Raw genomic sequence first — 20,476 nt, 5'->3', positions numbered from 1 at the left:
GGGTATAGTCATTTAGAGTGTATAGCTTATTAAGTGCATTCTCTGGGGAGTTAATCAGCCATTTCCCTTTGATTTGAGCATGGCAGAGTACACTTTGCCAGGGTTTATTGCTTCATCTTCCCACAGTTAAACTGTCGGACACTTATTAGGAATTCACTTATGCACGAGGTATTCGCTTATATGCTTACTGTGTTCAGGTGCTGATCCCCAACACAGAAGACAGCATAGGCATCCTCAAATATTCAAGACTGCAGTGCAAAATGCAGAGTAAACACTCTTGGGTTTTTTTTTTGTTGTTGTTGTTGTTTTGTTTTTGGTGTTTTAAAGAATAAGCATCTCAGATACTTGAAAATCCCTAAGTTCATTGTAATGACATTTATCAGAGCCGTGATGCTAAAGACCTGTACTGAAGAGTTCACATAAGTGTCCTGCCATCTGATTGGTAAGAGAAAACGTTCTTCAAAATGCAAGCTCTGTGATTTTTCATTGTTTACAAACAGAATTAAGATAGGAATCATCTGGATTGAATTTTATCTTAGCAAAAACTTAATTGCTTTTTAATGAACATAAGTTTAATTATGATCAAATTTGAAGTTAAATGGTAGAGCTAGGCAAGAGAGAGAACAGAACTGACCGAAGAAAAGGACTTGCAGTCAGATCTCAGTTAATACAGGCACTCGCAAATAGCTGCATCTCTCATCCTGCACTTACCAACCCTAAGTTGGTAATGTGGTGTGCAGTTGGATCCCTAAGGGAAGAAGCTAAGATTACTGGGAATCATCTAAAAGTAATAATCCATCTTCAGACGACTAAAGTGAAGTCTGAAACAGAGGGAAATGACTGAGTTTCTTCACTTGAAACTGTGAGAAACTGCTCTGCTTGTTCTTTAAGGGACACAATCCTGTCTCTTCACCACATCTCAGGTGATTATTACCTCGAGCTGCAAGGCCCTTCTCTAGGTCCCCTGTAGGCCAACAGTGTGCTTATGTGCAGCTTCTTATGCCAAGCAGAAACATAGGCATCCAGGCTCACAGATGACTAATAGGATATATTTGAGAAATTACTTTGAATTGCACTAAAGATTGCACTTTTTTTTTTAAGAAATGGATTAATTTGCCTCCACTGAAATGTATAAAGTGAAGCAATGTCTGTATAAAGCTGGGGTATCAAACAGTAGCATTCTGAAGCAGCTGTGACCCAAGAAGTCTACTCTGTCTCTAATGTTTGATGGAATTTAAATTGGGCCCAAAGAGAATTAACAGTCTAGAGCGCACATCATGTTCCTCCTAGAGAGCCACTGATTTTTCTTTCAGTGATACAGAAGGCTTTGGAGTTTACGGGGTGTTTTCTACACTATACAGACAATGTGCATAGAATGCCTTTTGCAGGTTGCTGGTCTGCTACCTGTGGCCTGGAGGATAGCATCCATGATGAACTAACTGTATGTCAGTGGTGCCCCCTAGAGTTACACAATATCAAGGCACTAGCTGGACCATAGAAACCACAACTGTTTCACTGGTTAGATCTTAGAAAGTAGCAAAAACACTGAGTCTCTTTAAGCTAAAAGACTCATAATGGTCATAATTTTGTCTGACCTTTTTTGTTTTCAACAGATTCTCATAAGTAAGGACTGGGTGAGGTGAATACCAAAGCCAGTTATACACCATTATTGATATTGCGGACCATAAAATGGCCAATACCAAAAGAAAGGCTCACTAGCCATCTTTGGATTGAGTAAGCCTTTCTCTTGGGTACATCTTCCATTTCTCATAATGTGGCTCTATCTCTGGAAGTATCAAATTTTATCAGTTCAAACAGGTTTTTACTAGTAAAGAGAGTTTTATGGGAAAAAAACTGTGATAAGGCGGAGAGATTTGAGAAATTATTCAGCTTCTACTCAGCAAATTTTAATTTGTCTCTTAACATGTTCATAGATTTCAAAGTGTCATGATTTTATCTCAAATAATTATCATAGTGCCTTGGATATGATACAAGATTATAGTTTAGCACACAGAATAGGATCTGTAATGTGAAAGCCACGTCTAATGTCACAGTCGCTTTCTATTCAAAAATGCTTACTAATTGGGCATTTGACATGCAATTGAAAAGCCGCATAATGGCTTCCGTTTTACAAGGGACATAATTTTGAAGGTAACAGTTCAGCAGCGTTTCTCTATTGTCTTCTCTATATCAGTGTGTTCTGGAGAAGCTAAAAGCATATATGCCAGGGAACACTGTAGTTCAAAGGATGTGTTGTCCAACACATGCTGTTCCTTTTACCCTAGAGTGTCTGCTGGTGTGCACCACCACCTCAGAGCCTGCCCCAGAAACAGGGCCAACCTCTGTTCCAATCTTCTAAGGAGCTTCCATGGTCCTCTACAATCTGGAGATTTTTTTCTATTTATTTATTACTTTAGTTCTCAGTTGTTCCATCCTTGATATTCTTCATCCTCCTGCTTCAGGTCATCTTTCTCCTTGAACTTTGAATTGTGGTTTGCATTTCCTTTCTTCTACCAACTGATCTTCAATGTGTGGCCGGGTGAAAGGGGCCACACACATTTTATTTTTAAAAATATAACACTTTCCAAAACATGGCATGAGTCAAATTGTTTTTAGAAAAATCAAGTTTACCTGTCTATTTATTATGGTTCATTTGGCATATGTTTCACTTAGTATTTTAATATTTAGATTTTTTATGTAGAATATGTTGTTTTTACTTTTTAAATTAACTGACCACTGTCTATAGCCATATCACCATGCACAGAGCCCATCTTGTCTGACGTTAACTGTTGCTGCTTCCCTCATAACATTGCTGACCACATTGACACCTAAGGTAACAGAGAATGAGATGCCATGATGTATTTTCTTTCATTGAGGAAATAGTTTTACTCATTTCTTTAAACACAAAAAGATCAGTTCTGTAGGTAGAGAGTTGGGCACTTGCCTAGTACTCTGTGAGGCTGCCTTTCCAAATACACTGAACACAATTTTACTCATCATGACTGGAGATTGCAGATCTTCCTCTCTGAGGCAGAAATTAGAACTCAGAAGACACTGGAGGTGAGCTCACAATAGATTGTAAAATGTCCCACTGGGAATACTTCATTACATTTTTAGTTTTATGTCAAAACCTTGTCTAATTCATTATCTATTTTACTTGGGCCAGTGAGGTTCTGAGAAATGTTGAGGATTTGGGAAATCAAAGGGACTTGGCACCAAAGGGAATTAATGAGAAAGAAAATATATCCCTGGATGTCATTTCCTGTGAAGGCTATTTTGCCAGTTGGATAGTGGGAGTTCTGGGAACTATAGAAGTGTCCCCTAAAATATGAGGCTAGAATCCCACCAGTTCCTAGGTGGAAGTCAGGGTGGTCATTCCAGTAACCCTTCCTGTTTCTGCCAGTTCTTCATAGGGACTTTTTTCTTTCTCCTCCTGTTTGACTGCTTGGGCCCAAACCCTGGGCCCTGCACAACAAAGCATGTGCCTTACTGCTAAGCCATGTCCCCAAGCACCGGTCAGTGCCAGGAGGATTATAACAGCTCTCTTTTGCAGTAGATAGCCATCTCCTTCTGCTCAGTCACTGGGCTGTAAGGAAAGTCAGCCTGGCCAAGTAAGTCCATTGTTGACAGAGTTTGGTTGCGGCTGTCGCCTGGTACCATGAATTTTTTGGCCTCTTTCGCTCCTCAATTAAGGTGCTTCCTTGCTAATGAAGTGGGGTCAATGCTGTTACTATTTAACAGCATCTCACTTTCACTTGAAGATTTGCCCAGGGAGGAGAAGCTGTTGACACTGCATCAGATAAAGTACTGAAGATAGCAAAGTGCCATCACCAAGAATATCATGGGAAAGTAGAGGTATGCCAAGTAAGAGGGAGGGCTGCCTACCACACTCTCTGCTCCACAACGGGTTATTTCACTTACCCCAAATGCCAGTCCAAGGGAGATAAAGATCCTCACTGCCTGCTTCTACACACCCCAAACTCAGAGGGAAAATGGGTCACCCTTTCTATCTTGACATGCAGTAAGGTATCACTTAGCTGGATCTTTATCTCAAGGGCTAACTGATGCTGCTAACTTTCTGCCCTGATGCCAGGAAATAGTAATGAGGAAATCACTCTGTTCATCTTGTACTTGAAAGTTATATTTAGAGAATCCTGTTCTTGAGCCAGAGGGCACTAAATAACCCTCAACTACTCAGTGCACTTGAATAGAGGAGGCCTTGAAAAGTGTCCTTGGAACTTTGCATGGTGCCATGTACCTGTAATCCTAGCACTTGGAGTAGAGGCAGAAGGGTCAGGAGTTCAAGGCCAGCCTCTGCTGCACAGTGAGTTAAAGACTAGCCTTAACTACATGAGCCTCTCTTAAAATTAAAAAAAAAAAAAATGTTGGGGATATCCCAGTACCTTCTAGATGTATATAACTAAAAAGTGGAATTTGGAGGCTTTCTTAGCTATTCATTAAAAGGATTGGACCTAATATATTACCCTTTGCCCAAAATTATGTAGCTATTTCCTATTTGTAGAAATTTCAGTGGCATTAAGGTCTAATCCCTTCCTGTGCTATTTAAACTAGTGCGGTGCCTTTGTAGCTTTCCAGTTCTAACAATTACAATGTAAACTTAGGGCCGACATATGAGTATATGTGTGGGTATATAATTAAGTAGAGATGTGCATCTAAGCACCTAATAGCTACTAAATGCCTTCCTATATGCCCTATGTGACTGTTGAGGACTTCTCCACCTTTAGAATATATAGTTTCTTATTTGAAGACACTAGCTGGCAACGCCTCCTATCACAGAATACCATGAGGATCAAGTGAGTTAGTTCATGCTTAGCCTGGAACAGCGCTCAGGAACATTAGGCATCACTGCTAATTCCACTATCCATCTTTAAATCTGCATTTAATTTTTCTAGTTTATTACTATTGTTCTAGTATGATTTCCATTGCTGTGATAAAGTCTGTAACCAAGAGCAACTTAGAGGAAGAAAGGGCTTACTTCAGATTACATTTTCAGATCATAATATAAGATGAAGAAAGTCAGGGCAGGCGCTAGAGCAGAAACCACTAAGAAACTCTGCTTGCTGGTTTACTCCCTACCTTCCCTTCTATTCAGATTAGCTCTCTTATAAAGCCTAGGACTCCTGCCTAGGGTGGTTCTGCCCACAGTGGACTGGGCCTGCTAAATCAATTATCAATAAAGAAAATGCTCCATGGGTATGTCTACAGGCCCATCTGATCAAGGCAATCCCCCAGCTGAGACTCCCTCAGAAGATAAGTGTGAGCTGCGACGTTGGCAGCTTGAAGATGACTAGACATAGACAACTACACTTGACATCGCCTTCCCTGGCTAATGAACGAAGGTCTCATAATGCTTTTCCTTTTAACTTGGGTTTTCCTTTAACTTTGACAAAGAATATACGAAGTTCGTGAGCATCCTCAATAAGAGCAATGATAAGTCAATGAAGGGCTAAGATGATAGTTTCAAGAAAGACACAGAGGAAGCTAGAACTACACTTAGCACATGCCCTGTGTGGCAAAGGCTGCACACAAGGGAAGACACTACTGTTAGCTGTAATGCAAAGTAAACCAATCCCCAGATTAGTTATATCAAGGCAGTGCATGTTTTCACATCCGTCTCCTAGTCGCATGAAGAAACAACTAAGCCAGAGAGCTCTGAAAGCACTGAGTGCCCACTCCAACCGGAGTACAGATGTACCATGGGAATGCAGATGTACAGGTAGGGTGTTTGGCTCATTGCATCTTCTCCTCACAGTCAGACTGCTATAGTTCAGCAAGAACACCTATCTTCATCTCATCACTTATGCATTCAGCAAAACTAGGCCTTTCTCTCATGGTGTTTCACAGTGATGGGCACTGAAGTGATGTTCACTGTCACCAGTTCCGTGGAAACCAGTGAGCTGAATTGCTGAAGATTGTGAAGTTATGTGTACTCTGAGCTAGAACAAAAGAAGCCGGGAAGTCAGGAAAACATTCCAACACAAATACACACACACATAAACACACACAAACACACACACCACATACACATCCCCCACACACATACCAAACATATACAACACACACATATACCACACACACATACATACACCACACACATACATATCCTCCCAATACACATATACATACCAAACATACACACAACACAAACACACACACACACACACATACATCACAGCCTGAGATAGCTTAAGCAAATATGGTACTTTTGAAGAGCACTCTATATTGAGTGATGAGCAGTAAACTGATGAGATCCATTTAAGCAAAGGAGTGCAGGACTGGTAATGACTAATGTTCCCAGAAACTTGAGCTACTTTCTGATATGAACATTTTTGTCATATTCTTCACTCATGATTTTACCCTGAATTATCCCATATTTCCGATACTTCCTTGTTCATTGTCCTTTTCTCTTACACAGTCAATAAATAAAGAGCTGAGGTAGAAATTCCCCCCACCTGAAACTGTAGTATCATGCATTTGCTGGACAATTTCATCCTTGTGACAAGCTGCTCCCGTACCTGGCTCCCACTGGCTTCCCATTGTAGTCCATCAAGTGGTCTGTGTAACCCCCTTCTCCAGCCATACCTATGCTTCTGCCATTCCAGCACTAATGCTTTTCCTAGGCTAAATTCTCCCACCCACAGCACACTTCCCTTTACCAATTCATGTGTAACTCCTCCTTCAGATCTTCAACCAAAGGCTGCCAACTTTAGGACACCTCCTCAAGATGACTCGGGTCATCCCTTTTGCTTTTGCTTGGCTTGCCCTGTAACATGCTTTGCTCCATCTGCCCGTTTCCTCAAGAGTGGATCTGCATCACACCTTACCTCATGGACCCATGAGGCTTCGCTAACCAAGACTATCTTTAGACACACTCAGATTCGAATGGAAACTGATATAAGAAAAATAATTAGGTTAAAAATCCTCTAATAAAACTTTATCTCGTTTGAATAAAATTTCCCACGTGTGTCACCTTAAAACTAAAGCAGTGTGCCCACTATGTCTTGTTTTGGTTTTGCTACATGCATGATTTTATTTTTCAGTCTGCTCAGAGTAAAATTCAAATGAATTTGCACAGTTATTTTTCTCAACGTGTATAGTGAATCACGATGTCAAAAAGATCTTGTTTGGATGGAAGGTAACTTCCCAAATGTCAGTAAATTAACTAAATGTCTTCTAGGTTTATTGTAATTTGGTGTTGTCTCTTGTCTCATTTTCTACTTCCTTTGATCTAGTATTGAAGTCACAGTGCTACACACCCTTTATGTATGAGAACGGAATGTTAACTGCTTTGATGTGAGACCCACATCTGAGATCAAGGACTGTCCTTACCTCCCTTGTGGCATGAGCTATAATTGGAACTGGGATCATCCAAGGTGGCATACTAAGTGCATGTAGATGTCTCCAAAATGTAGTGCCATCTGCATTCAACAGCATCTATGGACATTGTTGCTTTGTCACCCTAGTTGATCTCAGAGACCACAGGGGACTAGGTGCAGAGAAGACAGGCTTTATCTAATGAACAGTGGTGGTTGTAGAAGTTCATGTCTACAAGGGTGAATAAAACAGGCAGCACAGATGCTGCCAGCCAGATGGTGAGAAAGCAGTCTTCCCTGGCATGAGCCAAGGTGAGAGGGCATCGCTGACCAGTCTCACCTCCCTCCTGCCTTTGTCCTGATCCTGTGGTCTACTCATGTGACTTCTAGGTTTTCAACGACACGATTCTTCCGTTATCCATCAAGGTTTGATATGTTGAAACCTCGTAGACAAATGCTGGGGATGTAGCCAAGCACTGACCTGTGATGTCTGTGTGCCTATGACTGATTGTATTTTTTCCTGCATGCTCATCCATCCTGGTGTTTGTAAGTAGCAAAACAATGAGCCTGATTTGTTCTCCTTTGTAGAGCCAGGCCGAGGCCCACTACAAAGGAAGTAAACATGCCAAGAAGGTCAAAGCTCTAGAGGCAACGAAAAATAAACCCAAAATGGTTCCTTCCAAGGACAGCGCAAAGGCTAATCCCAGCTGCTCCGTCAGGCCAGGCACAGGCGACAGCTCTGACAAATCAGGTCAATGGCACTTTTTGTTCTTTGGCATTGTTGTGTCCCTCCTTCCCCCGTCCCCAACCCTGTTTCCCTCCTCCTTGGATGTTGCATGTTACTCTCCATGATTTATTTTTGTAATATGATATGTTTCCCTCACAGGAAGCAATATGTGTTAGCAGAGAATGTAAACATTTGATATGTTGCCATTCCATGTTGTACTATATATATATATATATTTATATTTAAATATGTGTGTATATAAGTATATATGTATAAAAATCAGAAAAGACTGTTGGTCACATGTTCAGGCAAAGATCAAGTAATGGATATAAAACAATGGTATTCTTTTCTATTTCTTTTATGTCTGATTTGTGTTACAGGTTTTTAAGATAAGAGATTCTTATACTTGTTAATAATATATTTTTTTTGTATCCTCTAATCTCAGTGAAGAGTTAGGGGTGATGTTTTCTGAGAGAATGACATTCGTGGGTATGAAAATGTGCTTAGAAGTAACAGATTCTGACTTTCTAACACCTTCACAAAGCTCTTCTCTGAATTACAAATAGACCCAAATAATTTAAAGGAATTATTTACAAAGCCATGAACTGCCTAACAGAAAGCCTTAATATAAAATTACAAATGTGCCGTTGATAGAAGAGCCTCATAAGGAAATTCTTTAATACAAAACCGGTAATATCTGAGTGAGTTCCTTCACTGGGAAACAAAATTCTCTGTCCCTTTCAATGTGGATACTGTGAAATTGGCTGTTGATAGGCTCCCTTCTCACAGCTGCCCTTGGGACCCGTAATGGATTTGTCATCCTGTTTTAGTGGCTAGCCGAGGAACAGTGTCTGTTAAAGGTCATTAAGAGGACGTGTCCCTTTCTTTATGTTGGACTCTGGCGTTAGGGACTTCTATGTTGTGGGAAATACACACTTCAGATTCTCTCCTGGTTGTCAAAATCCCTGCAGCACTTGAGGAGGAAGCTGAAGAATGCTTATCCATGACTGCCCAGGGCCACTGGAGATGGGCAAATCCATTACTGTAAGAGGAGAGTACAGAAAGCCTCTTCAACTAAGAAAACTATGTACAAAGGAAACATTACTGCTTAAGTCCTGTAGATTCTGGCTTCAAAAGCATAGAAACCTATAATTAAGCTACGAGATTTAGTGTTAATAATGATTCTTTATGCTTTCTATGCTAGGGTCACCAAATTACCTTATCAGAGAAACTGATAAGTGATAAGTACTGGATTGTTCCACAGCACTTCTAACCTTGTGAAGAACAAAAGCCCTGTTTAGACAAAACATAAAATGTAATATTTAACCTGTGTCTAAAGCAGTTATTAGTATAGGTAGCAAACACTATTTCCGTGTGTGCAATATCACAATTGGCATTACAGCTTGTAGTGTGTTTGGAATCACAGCAGTTGCTCTGTGTTTGGAAGAACAAAATCCACTATACCCTGACTTCCTGCCAGCATTCATTTTCCACAGAATATTGTTGCCACATGAAACAACACTCTGTTGAGGGTTTTATTACCTGAATTGTGGTCTTTACCTCCAGCAGGACTTAAGTAAGAAGAAAAACAATGGAGGTTAGTGTCACATCCTTCCTTCAGTTTATTTTGTGGCTTGTGCTAATCAGATAGTCAGTGGGCTCTAAAAATACTCCCGCATCGCAGCCGAACGTGCGCAGTGTTTCAGGGAAGCCCCGAAACCACCTGGGAATTGTGTTTGCTCGAAGGGCAGTAGTAAAAGTAACGAGCAGAAAGTGAAATAGAAAGAGCCAAAGACCAAAGGAGACTGAATCAAGGACAGAGCATGGAGGACATAGAAAATGCAAATGGAAGAGGCTAGGTTATAATCACAGCCTCTGGTGCCTATAGGGTGCCCAGCGAAGACAGTTGAAATAAATTACAGCAATTCAAGGTCTTCCAACATTTGAATGTTAGCATTCATGGAGGACTGATGTTCAAGAAACAAAGAGCTCTCCTAGGCAGCTGTGTTTGCCTAGTGAGCTGCTGGAACCCTCTAGGGTCAAGGATACCAGTGATGTTAACAAAGAAAGAAGGCTAAGGTTCAGGTAGAACCCTGGCGGATGCAAGTGGAGAGAAAACAGAAATCTAAATGATGGCATCTCCAAAGCATACGTGAGGTGGTCTTTAATCCTGCAATACAGTCTCAGCTTCCTCTGTTACAGCATCGTGTACCCCCTGCCATAGTACCTGTAGTCTCTCAGCATTTAAATCTATCACTGTGAGACTCTTCAGATGATAAAAATGCTTGTATTTGGAAGCACCTCATTCACCATGACACCTTACTCAAAATGTATATATTTGAAAATACACTGATTAGATTACTCATGGTTTGTGTGAGTATCAGTGGAAATGAAATACGTTATGTCTGTGATAGTTAACGTAACACCAACATTAATGGGGACAGCATCTTTAAGGTAACTGAGTTGTACTTGTTAGATGAATGTCTCTTTGTCTCCTTTACCTGAAGCTAGTTTCTAAATAAGAATTCCTTTGTGTTTTATAGAATTTCAAAGTGAGAAAATAAGAAGCTTTACCCAACTAGAGAATCTGGTCTAAATAACCTAACTAATAGCTGATTGCTAACCACCTGTTTCTAAGTCCTTGAACTGGTTTTTGTCATTATTACAAATTCTAGTCAATAGTTCTCATTCATTTAAAATCCTGTTTGGGAAAAACAGAACACACAAAAACAAGTCCTTTGTAACTGGCCTGGGTAGAAGCGGGTGAGGAAGAGAACAGGAAGAGGAACTGTGCCTTGTGATCTTAGCTGATGGAAATGCTTTCTGTCAGACTATATTGCCTCTAAAGAGTCAGCCAAAACTGAGTCACTAACAGGGACGCCACAGTTGACTGTCATATTCCATGAGAATGAAATTCCCCAGCAATGGTCTTTTTCTTCAGAGTAGAGTTCGTGCCAACTGGTTTTAAGCAGAGTCTGTGGTGCCTGGGGTTTTGGCTGAGAAGTAAGTCACCCACCTGATGCCTGAGGTACTGGCTTGCAGTGATACAGGCAATGACTATATCCATAGAAATTTACCAATCCAACTTCTAGTCTCTTAGTATCAACTTAGACATAGAAAGTTGTTTAAAGAAAGCAAATTATGAAGGTAAAGTAGGAACCAGCCATCAAGGGGAGGAAGCCCCTGGGAGTGCAGCATTCTTGGATGCACTGAATAGCATCGGGCATAAGGTGAGGATTTGAAGTATCTGCTAAGGAACATGGAGGCCCATGAAGACTGCTCCATGGTCCTTCATGCTACCCTAGAGCACACACAGTTTATTCTAAGGTATGTACTTACCAATCTTGCAGGGAGTTGGTGAGTCTTTCTACCTGCTACTTTGACACTTGGTACAACCATTTCTGTCTTTTGTGGTTATATTTGGAGATGTAATTTGGCTCATGTTAAATCTGGGTCTGTACAATACTGAGAGATTCGTCATAATAGAGCCAACATAAAAATGTCAGGGTGACATGGCAAGCTCTCTAGGTCTTTCTCTCAGGTCAGTAAACAAAATGGACTTAAACTACAAATAGCAGGCATCTCCTTTATAGGAACTTCCAACTACATGGTTTGGCTACCTGACTCAATCCTTAGAAATTGAGGTAGAATTAAATGTAAAATGCAGACAGATAGATTTCTGGTCTCCCAGGATCTGCCCCAACTTTTAATGACACTCCAGTGGGCGTTGGAAACACAGTGAGAAGGGGGAAGGAATGTAGTTGGGGAGAATTAGGGTCAGAACACAGCAAGCATTAGGTAGCTTCAGGAAGACAGCTGGAACACACAGGCCAGACACTGCTCCCAAATCTCTCCCTGGAGTTCAAGTGTCGTGATGCCAAGAGATACTGCCCATGCCTGTGGTGATTCCCCACAGATCATGCCAAGGCTCTTTTGTGATATTGTAATAGGTTCAAATTCACACAACCTTCAAAGGAAGCCTTAGTGCTTACAAATAACAAATCAACAAATCAGCCATATTCTATAACCCTAGGCTTTCTATTAGGTCTTTTAAAAAATTAGTCAACTATTTATAATGGAGAAAAACATTTCGGATTTGAAGTATATTAACGTGGCTTTAAATAAGCAGGCTTTTGAACAATTGCTCTCAAAGGAAGGCCTAAGGAATGATTTCACCTGTCCAGCTAATATACAAATGCAGTTAAGGATCAAAAACAAAGTACCCAGAATGCTCTGTGGGAAATACAGTCACAGAAGCATTGTAAGCATGCTTGGTTTACAAGAATCAAGCACATAGATGTTTTCATGTGGACCCTTCAGGAACCCTGCAACAAGTAGGGCAAACATCTTCAACCATGTTACCAGTAGGATTTCCGTGTAGTTGACAATCCTCAATAACAGCCATTCTCAACCCCCTTTTGGGGGTCAAACAACCCTTTCACAGGGGTTGCCTAAGACCATCCTGGACATCAGATATTTACATTACAATTCATAACAGCACAAAAATTATTATTACAGTTATGAAATAGCAACAAAATAATTTTATGGTTAGGGGGTCACCACAACATAAGGAACTGTCAAAGGGTCTCAGCACAGGGAGGTTGAGAACCACTGCTCTGTACCATGGTATAATATAGTGTGTGCATTTTTGTCAGATGCAGCAGCGGTACAGCGATGAATAAAAAGATTTTTTTTTTTTTGCTTTCTCTAAGGGATTCTCACTCTAGCAACATTTTAAAATTGGAAATTAGTGATATAAAGATAAATAGCATATTGCCACCACCTTCTGGTTGCTTCCAGGAATATGGTGAGAGTGAAGAATTTGGGATTGGAAAAGCCAAGCGTCCTTAGTAAAGCTGCATGACTCAGATCCCAGCATAGTTGGGAATAACCAGGAACCCCAGCTTCTTGTCTCATGCTCCTTCTGATCCCAGTCACTTCTGATCTTCAGAACACATGCAAGAGTGCCAGGGGACAAACGCAGGTACTACCAAAGACCTGTTTCCCAGAGGTAGAAAGGAGGAGCATACTTACTTTACAGTGGCCATTGACACTTCAGGTAAACTCAGTGACTGTACAAGGGACATCATATACAGTGTTTTATTAATTCTTCTAAAATTCAACTGTAGACTCTCCAGGTCTAAAGACAGATAACACTGACTGAGATGAGGCCAAGCTTGGAAAGGACTCTGCCAGCATAGCATAAACCTTTCCCTGCCCCCCAAAGGCTACATTTGTTTACCTTCAGTGCTTGTTAAAACATTCCATTGAAGACACTGGCAGTGGGGACACGGGGACTCTTCAGTTTGCTTCACGCCCTTTGGAGTCTGAGAGGGCAATGGAGATCTCAGGGCAGAGCACCCCAGTGGAGCTCCTCTTAGTTGTAGGCATGTGACACTTTTGTGTGGGGGCCATTCCTTAGGTGTGAACCGAGAGCTGTCATCAACTCACACACAGGTCAGTGTAATGTGCCCAGGAAGACTGGTCATTCAATTGCTTATGTTTGCCAAATCGCCTTGTGATAGAACATCTTCAATTTTGTCAAAGAGTGCTTCTGGCAAAGGCTTCTCCTTTTTATGGGTCCCCCTGTGTGTTTAGTAGTTTTTATGTGTTGTGATGAATGGAGCCAAGTTTTCCACTGACTGCCCCTGCACTCCATCTGTTAACCAGCAAGGCCTTCCTGAGTGCGTCTTCCCCCTTCCTGTATCCAGCAACAGGACCTTGTGCTGTTAAATAGAAGAAAATGATAGTTTCTTGCTGCGACAGTGCCTGTCACTTACGGACAAGTGCCACCATAAATCTGGTATACATCTATTCAAATCCAGGAAGCTGAGATTTAGTAACCCTCATAAAATAATAGATTAACTGTGTTTATGACAAACATCTTAAGCCTGAAATTCTGGGGTACAATCATGTAGAACATAAATGAGCCCCATCTGTCTGAAGAGAATAGACCATTACATTAAAGCTCGTATATTCATGAAATGTTCATATATCATGAAGACTTTCAAAGGACATTTCAAAACTGAAACTGCCTCCATCTCCGCTCATACACACTGAGTACAACAGGGGCAACCTGCCAGGGGAAGCAGTGGCTCTTGAGACATTTGTCTCCACTCGAAGCTAACTTCCAACCATTTGCATTAGCTTCAAGGAAGAGAATGCTGAGGTTTTGCTGTCATGCTTTCTGCTTTTAAAAGCTGCTTCCTAGCATTGCTTTTTGGGGGGAGAAGAGGAAGTGAACCAGAAAAAAAAGTGGACCTGACATATGATTGGCCTGCTAACTTATGATTTGCTGGAGACATGTTGTAAACCGCACCCCTACACCATAAACTATGAGTTATGCTTCACTGAACTCATCACTTTCACAGACTTTCCTCATCTTCAGTCCTTTCTATTTCAACATGTAGTCATCTCTTTTTAATACCTTTATTCACAACATTTTTGCATTGAAAAGCAACTGGAATGTAAAAGACTTTGTACATACACTGAATAATTTTGTATAACCGCAAATGCCCTTGAGACTTCAACAAAGGTTATTATTTATATTTTAATGGCATTCCTCTTTATTTGCTTCAGGAAAAATTCTCTTGTTGTGGCATATTTTCCTGACAAGGGTGGCTGCTCACATAGAGCTTACTCGATAAGTATTTTATATTCTGTGTGCAAGGCACATATGTGAGACAGTTTTTAGCACTCTGGGGCCAATCCTAATAACATTATCTAGTAACACACAAAAACCAAATATATATGGTTTTTTTTCTTTCCCTGGAACTTTTCAAAAGTAGATTCCTTATCCGCAGCCTTGCTCAGGTAGGCCCAGATGTAGTTGGATCCTCTCCATCTGGAGAGTGCCAGGGGTCAGCCTTGGCAATGTCCAGTGGTGCCAGTTTTGGTCCCTATGCAGAGTGTAAGGGTGTTAATTTAAAGTCATGATTTCCTACAGAGTCATAAGGATAGTGTAGACTTCAGAGGGGCTCAGACAGAACTTTGTTGTAGTGACAGAGCCATCAGTGTATCACTGCTACATGGCCCAGAAGAACTGTAGGGTCAGAGACACTTCAGGGAGTTCCTAATACAGTGGAGAGTGAGGGAGTAGTAGGAGAGCCAGCCTCAAGAGACCCGAATTGTCTAGTTCTGTGTGCCAGCCTGAGAGAATACACACCTGTGCAAGCTACAGCTGGGACAAGCGAAGCCCTGACTTCTCTCATCTTGCCTCTTTCCTCCTGTCAGAGTGATGATGTCTATGCCAGACCGGTCCCACTGTTACGTTTTGGAAATAGCTCATTTGAATTCCACAGATCCAGAGCTTCAGGGAATTGCCCTTAAGCAGAGCTAAGGCACCTATGTGAGACTGTTTTTTTTTTTTTTTTTTTTTTTTTTTTTTTTTTTTTTTTAGCAGTGTCTGGTCTTTATTGCACTCACCTGATTTAGGTAAGACTTTGGGCTTTGGGATTTTGAGTCTAGGATAAGCTAAGGTTTCTGACACAATTGGAATGGAATGAATGCGTTTTGCAGACAAAGCTATGAGGTTTTGGGGAACCAGAGGTAGAATGCTAGAGTTTGAATGTCCCCTCCAAAATTCATGATGAATTCAGTTTCAGCTGACATAGAACAAAGGCCTTCACCAGATAGCAATGCCATATAGAAAGTGAGCCCTCCTGAGACACCAGATTTTTAAATGACTTGATTCTAGATTTCACAGTCTCCAAAATTAGAGAGATAAACTTATAGTACTCAATTCATGGTATTTTGTCATAGTAGCAGGAGAATGGGCCAAGGGACAGCAATATTAATGATAATTAACATCTGACTAGGGATGACTTTGTGCCCACATTGTGCTAAGTGTTTTATATATACTGTCTTACTTGTGGGCTGTAAATCTTCTGATGGACACTGAAAAGTGAAGTCTAGAGAAAGGGAGAAGAAACTTAGAGGATATCTTCAGGTTGAGGTCAGTATGTCACCCAGACCATCTCTTGGCTGCTCTCCCATGATGCTCTAGCCTTTGGAAAAGCTTTGAAGACTATACCACTGTATGGTTTCTTAAAGGCTGTTTGGAAATTTTTCTACTAAGTGGCACTACTGGATTCCTTTATCTCAAAAGATGCAATGCTTCTTTTCCCAGCCTACTCTACAGCTGTATTTTGGGTTTGGTTTGGTTTGGTTTGGTTTGGTTTGGTTTGGTTTGGTTTGGTTTTAATCAAGTTAGGCTAAGCATGGTTCCATATGCCTCTAATCCTTGCACTGGGGAGACAGAGCCAGATCTCTATGAATCTGAGGTCAGCCTGGTCAAGGTAGCAAGTTGTAGCCCTGCCAGAACTACATAGTGAGATTTCACATTCTAAGTGGATTTGCATAAGGAAATGTTAATCGATGTGTGATTTCTGGGTGCCATTCACTAGCGTTGCAGCTATAACATAGTGAAAGGAATATGATGTTAAAATCAACCCATTAGTTCCACCATAATTGACTTGATATAATTTGACCAAGCCATGCTCTTTGGCTTTTTGGTTTTTTTTTTCTTCTATAAAATGGAAGTGTTAATGCCTACCTTCTAAGATTGTCAGGGTTAATGAGCTAAAAAATGCTAGGTGCTCAGCGAAGTGCCTACCAGGTAACAGGCACTCAGTAAATGGTAGCCATAAAAAGCAACCATTTGTTCACAGGTATTCGAGGCCCTGTCCCTGACTCCCCCATCACTTCCTGCCACACTGACATGCAACAGTACGCTCAGATCCCCTTTATGTGCTTACTTATCATCTCAGAGTAATTATGTGCACGTGTGTTTTCATTCCAGGACATTGCAGCTTGATGAGCCCAGTACCCTGTGAGACATTTAAAATTAGCAAGAAACCCTTTTTTGGTCTCCCTCACATTTTTACAGTAATGGAAGAAGCATTTCTCCATCTATCCTAGCACTTACGTGCTTTGTCCATCATGCCTTCTGTCCTGCCCCCCTATTTCACACATGGTAGCTTGTATCAAATGAATACTAGTAAGGACCTTTTAATGGTGAAAGACTAGGTTCTTGCCCTAGGGGATGGGTAAGGCAGTGAGACACTAGTTAGCTCTTGTATTTTTCCCAGTCAGTATAAAGGAGGCCAGGCCTGAGGTTGACAGACTATTCCGTGTGTGACTGTGGTGTTGAACTCAGGGACAACTTGTTTAGAGAGAGATGTAAGTGTTAGATGTTGAGCGGTTTATAGCTCAGGCTGTTGAGATCAAAGATTTAGACGTCATGGTGATCTAAGGAGAAACATGTTCCTGTCCTGGCAAGTCCCGAGTGGCATTTGTGTCATTCTGTAAGAATTTTGTCATCTCATAGATTTAATTTCCAGATATTTATGAAATTTTCTTGGCATATGGCATTTAGCTGAGTATTTCTTCTGGGCTTTTAACAACTTAACTTCTAAGTACACTTTTCCCCTTTAAATGTGAAGTAGCATAAACACTACAATTTCTTCTCACAATAGATTGGTTTATTCTTGCTTTTAGATTATTTGCGTTTCTGTCTGAATTTTATAGTTTTTGCCCAACTTAACTATCAAAAGGGCTATTAAGTTAGAATAATAGAAAGTTAAAATTTCTAGCATATCGTTGTTCCTAATTCTCCTCTGTTAACAAACAATTTTACTCAATATTGAAATGTACTGATGTGCAGTCATTTTCGTAATGTCCATGAGGGACTGGATCTAGGACCCCTAAAGTATACTAAAATCTGCACGTGTTCAAATGAATTATAGGAAACAGCAAAGTATTTGCACAGACCCTACATAGAGCCTCGATACTTTAAATCACCCCAGAACATTTATGACACCCACTGCAGTACAAATGCTACAGAAAAAGTGTTCTACTGTCTCTATTAGAATGGTTATAAGCAAATATCTATACATGTGCAATACAGGTGTCATTCTTACCTGATAATTTTTGACCCATAGTTGGTTGAAGTTATAGATGTAGAACCATGGTCATAGAGACTGACTGGCCTACATTTTTGAGTTTCAGAAAAATACTTTTTCTTTTTAGCTAGAACTATACTCAATTCTTTGGCTAGCCCCCCCCCCCCAAAATAGTTAAAAAATATTAGGCTGGGGGGAAGCTTAGTTGATGAAGTGCTTTTACAAGCATGAATACCTTAGTTTGATTCCCAGAACCAAAATTAAAAAATGTAGGTCACTCCATCATATACTTAAAATCACAATGCTAGAGACGTGGAGACAGCGGTACCCCTAGGGTTCACTGGCTAGCCAGCCTGGTCCATTCTGCAGCTTCAAACCAGTGAGAGATCCTGTCTCAAAGAAAAAGAAGTAGACAGTACCCTTGAGGGACAGTTCTTGAGCTCTGCACACATGTACCTACTACATACATATACATAAACAAGCCCCCACATATATATACATGCATACATGCATGCATACAAAAATATTTTTTTTTTCTAAGAACTATACTTCGAAGACTTGTTAGTACAACTGTTCTACTCGGAGTGTTTGTGGTGTTTAAAATTGAGAGACTCCATGCCAGGGAGTTGGCTCAGTTGGTAAAGTGCTTACTGAGCACATTTTACCAAGCGTGAGATCCTACATGTAGATCACCAGTCCCCACATAAACATCCAGGAACAGTGGCACGGGTCTGCTGCAATCTCAGCACGGGGGCAGGGGGTACAGAGAGACAGGCATGTTTCTGGGGCTTGCTGGCCAACCAATATAGCTGAATCAGCTCCAGCTTTAGTGAAGGACACTCCTCGTACAGTAAGGTGGATGACACCTGATATTGACCTTTGACCTCTACATTCACATACATACACCTGCATACACATACACATATAAAGATATTCATACACAAAATATAAATATTAGAGAGAATCATTTCAGAGGTAAACTTCATAGACTCAATAAAGAACCATAAAAATGTTCACTCTATTAGATCAGTGAATTCTTCCTTCTAGATTCTCTAACTAGGAAACAATTATAAGCACAAAATAAGAATAATAAAACATTCATGAAGGTGCACATGTCAAATAGTCTTAGGGGACATTAGCACTGTTGCAGAATACTTGAACAATGTGCGTGTTTACCATCACTTTAAATTCGGGTAGATGTTAGATTTGTATTACTGCAAAATGCAAACAAGTACCAAGGAAATTATTTTAATAAACTGTTTGTATTATGCATCTTAAAAGGAAATAAAGTAATAACCTGAAAATGAGTAATGGACATTTAAGTGTTAGAGAATATTTTAAATTAAAATAATATAAAATGATATTATATGCACACAATCACATATATCCATACCTTGCATTCCATATTCAGCATTGTGGCAGACTCTGGTGATTCGAGGGTCACTATACCACAGAACATAACATGAGAACTACCCAGTTAAATATTTAAGACAGTGAAAATATAGGCAAGAAAGGAAGACAGAACACTGCTCAAACAATGCAAGGAAGGAGAAGTGCGGGCAGAGATGCAGGCAGAATGAAACAATACACAGAGATGCAATTCTGTGTCTCATGGATTCCTTTGGCCAACTGACAGAGCCTGTGGTTAGACTACATGCTTTGAAGTCAATATGACACAAATATAGCCATCAGTTGTTGTTATCCAAATATAGCAATAATGCTCCAGATGTGCTGTAGCTGTGGGTCTAACATCTACCTGAATTTAAAGTGATGCTAAACACACAGATTGGTCAAGCATTCTGCAACAGTGCTAGTGTCCCCTAAGACTATTTGACATGCATAGGTGGCAGAGGGAAAGGCACTCCTGAGTCTGTTGCAGTCCTTTGAACAGAAGGAAATGCTAAATTTTAATGAGAGATAAATGAAAATAAAGATAAATATTTGCTAGCCAGGGTATGTATACCTTAAATTTTAGGTGCCTTGGGGCCCACAGAGCTCAAGTTAAAATCCCATGTTTAATTTGACAGAAATGGGATTTTTCTTCTCTCTCTCTCTCTCTCTCTCTCTCTCTCTCTCTCTCTCTCTCTCTAGTCATATGCCATAAAAATGTGTCCTTAAGCCTAGATGAAAAGTGTGTGAGACAGACACAGACAGGACAGGAAGGACGCTCTCAGCTGTGTTTCTGTGTTCTCTCATTGTGAGGTTAACAGATGGTCATGCCGCGCCCTATCAGTCTCCTGCTCAGTTCTGTCCTCGACATTCACGTTGGCCACCATTTAACCACAGGCCTGAGTCTGAAACAAGCAACTTCTAACAAGGAAAGGTTGATTTGGGGTTCTAGCTTTGAACGTTTTAGTCTTTGGTCATTTGGTCCAGTCACTTTTGAGCCTATGACAAGGCAATACGCCATAGCCTGGAGCTCCTTGCCAGAGCAAAACTACTTCATTGCAAGGAAGCAAAATAAAAGAAAAGGGACAGGTGTCCTGTTATCCTTAAAAGGAACCCACCCCCCA

The 20,476-nt window shown here is 40.7% G+C and overlaps 1 protein-coding gene across 4 annotated transcripts in view; it reads left to right on the top strand.

Moving 5' to 3' along the window:
- Znf385b (zinc finger protein 385B) overlaps nucleotides 1-20,476 on the top strand; it is a 284,662-nt gene that overhangs the window by 236,710 nt on the left and 27,476 nt on the right. For all 4 annotated transcript variants that reach the window (XM_034495527.2, XM_034495524.2, XM_076928948.1 and 1 more), the window contains one exon: nucleotides 7,923-8,085. In XM_034495527.2, the coding sequence (XP_034351418.1) occupies nucleotides 7,923-8,085 (163 nt within the window). The remainder of the gene's footprint in view (nucleotides 1-7,922; nucleotides 8,086-20,476) is intronic.

The sequence above is a fragment of the Arvicanthis niloticus genome, chromosome 2, assembly GCF_011762505.2.
Source record: "Arvicanthis niloticus isolate mArvNil1 chromosome 2, mArvNil1.pat.X, whole genome shotgun sequence".
Taxonomy (NCBI): Eukaryota; Metazoa; Chordata; class Mammalia; order Rodentia; family Muridae; genus Arvicanthis; species Arvicanthis niloticus.
The sequence above is the reverse complement of the archived record's forward strand: the minus strand, read 5'-3'. Positions and strand labels throughout refer to the sequence as shown.